Here is a 6,998-nt window from a genome sequence, read left to right as displayed (position 1 = left end):
TCCATTGTAGAAAGAGTTTATTAATCCTGCTAACTTCCTCGTAAACATTAAATAACCTCCAATATGTTTAGCGTATCTTCATTTTTTAATTTGGTAGGTTGCTGCCTGACCCCCTACTGGAGGCACAGTCCCTGGTTAGCAGCACTAACCTGCTCTCCCTGCAGACAAAGGTAATATGTACCTCTGTCTGCATTTTGACACATGCCAAACAACGAGCTTGAGCTCTTGGGATCAGCTTTATTTATCCTCTAATTTTCCCACAGCATTTCAAAACCCACTTGGGCTTGAATGATCCTGCAGCCATTTGCATTTATCATCTGACACATGTCAGATCACACAACTGTGAAATATCAAACAGGCCTCCAGCATTTTGCTTTTGTGTAGTTTATTGCATCTCTGGGATAACATTCCACAAAAAGCAGTATGGAAGTTCCTAATCTCACCAGGCCCCAGCCAGAGGTTGCTTGTTGTACTGGGAGGCTGGATACAGGGGAAAAAAGGAAAATGTTCTTTATTGTGGAACTGTGTTGCTTTTCACACCTCTTGTGAGAAGAAACACAATAAGCCAAGGAAACAACCTCGACCCCTGAGTGTTTGTAAATCTGCATTTACTGAGTGAGCAGCACAGAACAAACGGATTGAAAGAGACCCAGCAAGGAAAACCAGTCTGTACCATTATGTGGTTACCTTCTGATGCAGCTCCTGGCAGTACTGTGGTGGAAGTGTTACCATCCACTGTTGCATCCAGAACCTTCAAGTGAAGGTGCTTCTGGAATTCTTACCTGGAGAAGTCCTGCAGTCACCCTGGCAGGGAGGAGAACATGGTGTGGGATGAAAAGCAGACCTAGAGAGGGGCAGGCTGGACCCTTCAAATATCACTCAGATTTGAACTGCAGGATTTTAACTTGCCTCTAAAATTTCAAATCAGATTCCAGTGTAGAAAGCAGCTGGATTTTTCCCCAGACATGCCAAATTCAAACAGTTCACACTGGCTCTGCCCTTTCTTAAGGCTGGAATCCCAGTTGGCACAGAGAGTGCCAGGCAGTGGCACTGATGTAAAGATGAGGCTGAAGACACAGGCAGAGCCTCTTCCTGACAAGGTGTAGGATAATACCAAAGCACATCCTTTCCTGTCACATCCTGGGAGGGAGCTTAAAGAACTGGGGAGTCTCTTTCAATCTACAGACCAAACTAAGCCCTGCAGAGGGTAAAATAAATTTTTAACCCAACACCACAGCATTAATGAAGAGGAATAATCACTCAGTCCTACAGTTCCTGCCCACACCAGGGTGAGAGGCTCAAGGCCTCATTTCAAAGCATTCACAGCCTACACTCAATGCCAGATTCTGAAGCCAGGCACACACCAGCGCAGCCATTAAGGCCCAGTTCCCAGAAGGATTCCATATCAAGCAGAATACTTTCTCTTCCAAGGGCTGGGGCAGCAGGGATCCCTTTTAGAAGGGTTCCTCTGGATGCTGTACCATGATTGAACAGCGTAGGGGCATTTGGACAGCACAAAAAGGTTCTGCATTCAAGAGATTTTGACTTAAAAGTGCTTAAGAAACACATGGAACTGAAATGCATCAGAATACAAAATAACCAATCTCATGTGAACATTCAGTCTGCAGATTACCTGTATGAAAGGCTGTCATTCCTGCTCCTTGCCTTGTGAGGACTCTTCACCCGGATGGGTCTCAGGGATTTTTTTTCCTTAGAGTTGCTCTTTGTTTCTTTGGAACCATGATATTTTTGTCTTCTCCATGTGAGTGAACTGGGCCTCTCTGCAGGACTCTTGGAGCAGCTGATAACACAGAGGTTGCTTCCCTTCTTTTAACGTGCATGATAAAAATCTGTCAGCAGATTGCACCTGAAGGGGTGAGGATGGCAAGGTCTGCAGCTCAGGGGCCTGACTGACCCCAGCTGGGGCCCTTGGCCAAACTTCCTCAAGCCATGACTGAGGCTTCTCTTGCACTGGGGCAGTGTGATGGGTTTGTCCCTGTGCTGCTGCCACGGGCTGAAGGACTCAGCAGTGCTTGGCATAGCCAAGGCACTTGATATGGAGCCCTCAGAGGGCAGTTTTACAAGAATGCCTCATGCCACATCAGAGTTTAACATTACAGTGCCCACCGACCTGCAGCTGAAGAGCGTTAGAACTCTTGAGCTTTAACATTTTACTTCTTGGCTCAATTTGAATTAGATTTTAATTTGAGGACTTGGCAAACGGAACAATTTGCTAAGTCTTGTATAACACAAGGATGGTCAGACAGTCTCACTGCAAAATCCTGCAGCAGTGTTTGTGTTATCACAGCTGATTGATTACTCAGCCACTGGGATACAGAGTTCTGACAGCTCTGGTTTTAAAATGGATAATATGAAACTGGCAGTAACACTGGCTTGGAACAAAAATGCAACTGTAAGTACAAGTGTCACAAGGGGAGAAAGGCATTAAAAGGCCACGCAGGAAACGGGAGCAAATCTCTGTTAACTGTGTTGTGCAAGCCCATGCAAGGTACAGAGAGGCCTTGAACTCTGTGCATCTCCATTTTACACCAAGTCAGTGTGATTGTTTGCTCCCTTTCCAGACTCCCTATGCCCCTTGTGCTAAGTCTTGGTACCAGTTCAGTCAGAGAAATCAAGGCCAGTTTGAGGATAATGATATAAATAGCAGGAAGTTTACAGAAACTTTGCTGAAGTTGTTTGTGTTGAGCTGCAAAGAGGTAAAAGTGCTGGTACAGTGCCAGCCAACCCTGCACATCTGTCCCTGTATAACCTGTACCTTTGGTATCCATTTGGAGTCTGTGGATTTCATTTCTACATGCTACTTGCATATTAAAATGGATATATTAAAATTCATGAATATGTATTGGTTACAACACACTGGTCTCCAGTTGCTTTTTCCCACTCTGTCTTTCCAGCTGACAGATTTTATCGTGCCCCTGAGTTGGGAGCTCTGACACCCCACTATGTCAGAGTCATTTTCTTGCTTGTTTCACTCTTTTTGTTATGATGTTTCTTCATTTTATTCCCATTAACTTTCATTGTTTTTAATTATGTCCCTGAACTTGTAAAGCTGTTTCTCCTAACAATGGGTACTTTGGAAATGGCAACAATTGCTTTTCCATGAACTACAAGGCAGGAAGTGCATTGTTTCTTTAAAAAAATTACCAGATGTTTTTCAGGGCTGACTACTAACATTAAAAAAAAAGCCAGAAACTATTATTTTCCAAATAACCCAAGTCTAATTTTGTTATTGTGTGACTCCTGTTTGCATTTAACTGGGAATTGCAGCCTATGCCAATACTAAAGAAGGAATTTCTCTCAAGCTAAGTGTGCAAAGTCCATCTATGTGAACACTGACTACATGAACTCAAGTCCATCTGAGTGTATCATGATATTCCTTGTGCTGTTCTTGCCAGTCCAAGTGCTGGCACTGGGGTACCTGCAACTGGTTATCTTGTGTTCTCCGACTGGAACAAATGAATATTCCTTGTCCCTTCGTGCAGGGATTATTGACAGAAAATACGCAGCACTTCACAGCAAAGTGACTGCATTTTATTGCTCATTAAAAATTAAAATGTATACTTTAAATCATAAAAGTACATTTTTAACATGGACGGTACAGTAAGAAGAAATTACCAGCATCACACATGCCTGGAAATTTGTTATCCCTGCTGTTCCCAGATCCCATGCCTCTGGATCACAAGCTGTTCATGATGGAGCGATACTCTCTCTGGTGTTCCACAAGCTTCAAAAATACTTCGTATTTCTTGTCATAAAATCTGCGTTAGAAAGTTAATGTCAACAAAGCCTGAGATTTGAAGATTTAAATCCCCTGTAATGTATATGTTTACTTGCTTCTCTTAGCATTGAAGATACTTTGACTCTTTTCTAAGTACAGCTGCTGCCAGGATCACAGCCCTCCCTGGGCACTTCTGGAGCAGTTCCCACCCAAACGAGTGATTCCCAGTTGCAATTCCACCTTTCATTTCCCTACAGCCAGCTTGGGTTCTCAGACAGTTTCCCCCAGAGCTCTCTGCTGTGAAAATGAGGAGCCACTGGAGCTTCACAGAATTCATTCAGGTGGGGAAAGTCCTCCAAAATCACTGAGTCCCACTGTTTCCCCAGCACTGCCAGGGCTGCCACTGCCCCATGTCCCCAAGTGCCACATCCACACGGCTTTTAAATCCCTCCGGGGATGGGGATTCCACCCCTGCAGCTGTGCCAGGGCTGGACAGGCCTTTCCATGAAGAAATTTCCCCAATGTCCACCCTGAGCCTCCCCTGGCCCAGCCTGAGGCCGTTCCCTCTCCTCCTGTCCCTGTTCCCTGCGAGCAGAGCCCGACCCCTCCGGCTGCCCCCTCCTGTCAGGGACTTGTGCAGAGCCACAAGGTCCCCTCTGAGCCTCCTTTGCTCCAGGCTGAGCCCCTTTCCCAGCTCCCTCAGCCTCTCCCGGGGCTCCAGCCCCTTCCCAGCTCCCTCAGCCTCTCCTGGGGCTCCAGCCCCTTCCCCAGCTCCCTCAGCCTCTCCCGGTGCTCCAGGCCGTTCCCCAGCTCCCTCAGCCTCTCCCGGGGCTCCAGCCCCTTCCCCAGCTCCCTCAGCCTCTCCCGGTGCTCCAGCCCCTTCCCAGCTCCCTCAGCCTCTCCCGGGGCTCCAGCCCCTTCCCAGCTCCCTCAGCCTCTCCCGGGGCTCCAGCCCCTTCCCAGCTCCCTCAGCCTCTCCCGGTGCTCCAGCCCCTTTCCAGCTCCCTCAGCCGCTCCCGGGGCTCCAGCCCCTTTCCCAGCTCCCTCAACCTCTCCCGGGGCTCCAGGCCGTTCCCCAGCTCCCTCAGCCTCTCCCGGGGCTCCAGCCCCTTCCCCAGCTCCCTCAGCCTCTCCCGGTGCTCCAGCCCCTTCCCAGCTCCCTCAACCTCTCCCGGGGCTCCAGCCCCTTCCCCAGCTCCCTCAGCCTCTCCCGGTGCTCCAGCCCCTCAGTGTGTCCTGCGCTGCGGGGCCTAGAACGGGACACGGGCCCCGCCGCGTCCCCTCAGCCCGATCCCGGGAGCGCGGACCAGCCGCCGCCGCCGCCAGGGGGCGCCCGCGCGCCGCCGCCCATGGAATGCGGAACCCGTGAGGCGGTAACGTAAATGACCCTAAAATCGAATGTAACACAGTACAATCCCTGAAAACTAATACAAACAGCGCTTTGAAATATAGTATTGGAAATAATTAAAATATAAAACAGATAATTAAGCCTTAAAAGTTAATAAAAATAGTCCTCAGAAATACAGTAAGAACAATTCTTAAAAATTTAATATAGTATGACTCTTAGAGTATCTGTAGGCTAAACACTACTGCACTCGAGGAGGGCTGTAAAGAGGTCCACCCCAACCTCGTCTCCAGACCCCAACTTCACCTCCCTTGAACTCTCCCAGTGGAACACACCAAGGCCAGCATTACCTTTTATGCTCGTGGTTGGGCTGCACAACTCTCCCAATTTTCCCCATTTTCGCCATGGCCTCCTAGGAAAAGACAAACAGCAACTGAAAAAGCCTGTTTTGATTTAAAATACTTTTTGACAAGAACAAGATGTTTCAAAACCAATCGGAACATTAGTGATGTATTTTGTTTCGGCTGAACAGGCCAGATGGCAGCAAATATGTTCAATCCCATTATAAAATAGTCAAGAGAACAAAGCACTGCAGACCCTCAGTAACCAAAATCTGTTCCTCTCTCTCACTGGGAGTCCCAGGCGGAACAGACTTATCTTTTATTATTTACTCTAACCAAAGGAAATGTTAAACACTGCGTCCCCGGAGGGGAGGGTTCTCAAATAAAATGATAACTGTACTTGAGATCCCGTAATCAGATTCTAAAAGTACCGGTTCGCTGTAGCAAGGGAGGGCTCGAGGGTGCTCCACAAGCTAAATGTAACCTGGGAAGGTCTGTTCTGGAGGTCACAGCTGCCCTCACATTCCAGCACAAAGGTGTAAGAGGCAAACTCTGATCCTGCTCTGCTTTTGGCCAAAATAAAGTCAGAGTTAACAGAATCCCCTGAAGAAGGAGCCTCTGGGACAGTCATGTGTGGAGGGGAGAAGGACGAGTAGTTTGGTTCTTTTCCTGATCTCTGTGAGATTCTGATTTTCCGTGGATTTTCCCAAGCAATCCCCCTGGAATGAGAACCATTGAAGTTAAGAGAGGGCTGAGCTCTCAGGATACATTGGGGGCAGCAGACACTCAATGTTTCACAGGGAGAATCAAAGCAACAGCTTTTAGATGGGAGAATGTTAAAAACATTCTCAAGAATCAGTGAGTGACTAAATCAGGGTTCAGAGTTTCTAAGCAGGACCCTGAACTTGTTTTAATGCAGTGCCTAAGAATGAGGAAGACCCTGGAGAACAGGCAGCCTGTGCTGCTGCTCTGGAACCCTGCAGCAAGCTGCTACAGCTGGATTTTTAAAAGGTTTGGATGATTTTACAGGCTGGAATACCTGCTCTAGTGAAATCTGTGCTTTCTACTAATCCAGCACTTGACAGCTGAGGATCTCACAGAACTTCACTATGTGGATGAGCAATGTCAGTGCAGTCTCACCAGCCCAGGGCAGGCTCTATCGAAGGGAAAAGCATTGCCAGGGGTGCAGTCAGGACTTGACTCTGCTAAGGGTGCTGATAAACCAGCAGGGAACATTTCTGTGCTCTCATATGCCCATTCTCCTTCATATGGGCAGAGGTTGATTGTACTTCGATTCCCCAAGAAACACCCTTGAAATAACACTTCCAGAGAGATAGTGTGTTCTTTTCCCTGGGACATGTGAGCCTGCTGGCACTGAGACTCTGCACACCAGCCAGATTAAAATACTGCCATGGAAAGGCTGATATCCTTCCCAGTAAGAGAATTGGGCATTTTCTTCCCTGTCCTTTAACAGGTGATACTGACAATGCCCAAGCATTGTCCCTGTTTACAATAGTCAGTTTCTTACAACTCCCTTGCATGGCCAGCTGGATTTACAGACTATCCAAAAAAT

At 47.6% G+C, this 6,998-nt stretch overlaps 1 protein-coding gene across 11 annotated transcripts in view; it reads right to left on the bottom strand.

The window, feature by feature from the left end:
- The window catches only part of FGGY (FGGY carbohydrate kinase domain containing), a 259,987-nt gene continuing 252,989 nt past the window's right edge, over window positions 1-6,998 (bottom strand). For 10 of the 11 annotated variants that reach the window (XM_032117383.1, XM_032117385.1, XM_032117374.1 and 7 more), the window contains 2 exons: window positions 5,435-5,496; window positions 3,531-3,779 (listed from right to left, as the gene is read on the bottom strand). In XM_032117383.1, the coding sequence (XP_031973274.1) occupies window positions 3,698-3,779; window positions 5,435-5,496 (144 nt within the window). In that variant the 3' untranslated portion in view covers window positions 3,531-3,697. Of the gene's footprint in view, window positions 3,780-5,434; window positions 5,497-6,998 lie in introns of all 11 variants that reach the window. The other variant, XM_032117386.1, reaches the window with a different exon arrangement.

Source organism: Corvus moneduloides, chromosome 9 (assembly GCF_009650955.1).
Source record: "Corvus moneduloides isolate bCorMon1 chromosome 9, bCorMon1.pri, whole genome shotgun sequence".
Taxonomy (NCBI): Eukaryota; Metazoa; Chordata; class Aves; order Passeriformes; family Corvidae; genus Corvus; species Corvus moneduloides.
Note: the sequence above shows the minus strand (reverse complement) of the source record. Positions and strands in the feature narration are given on the sequence as shown.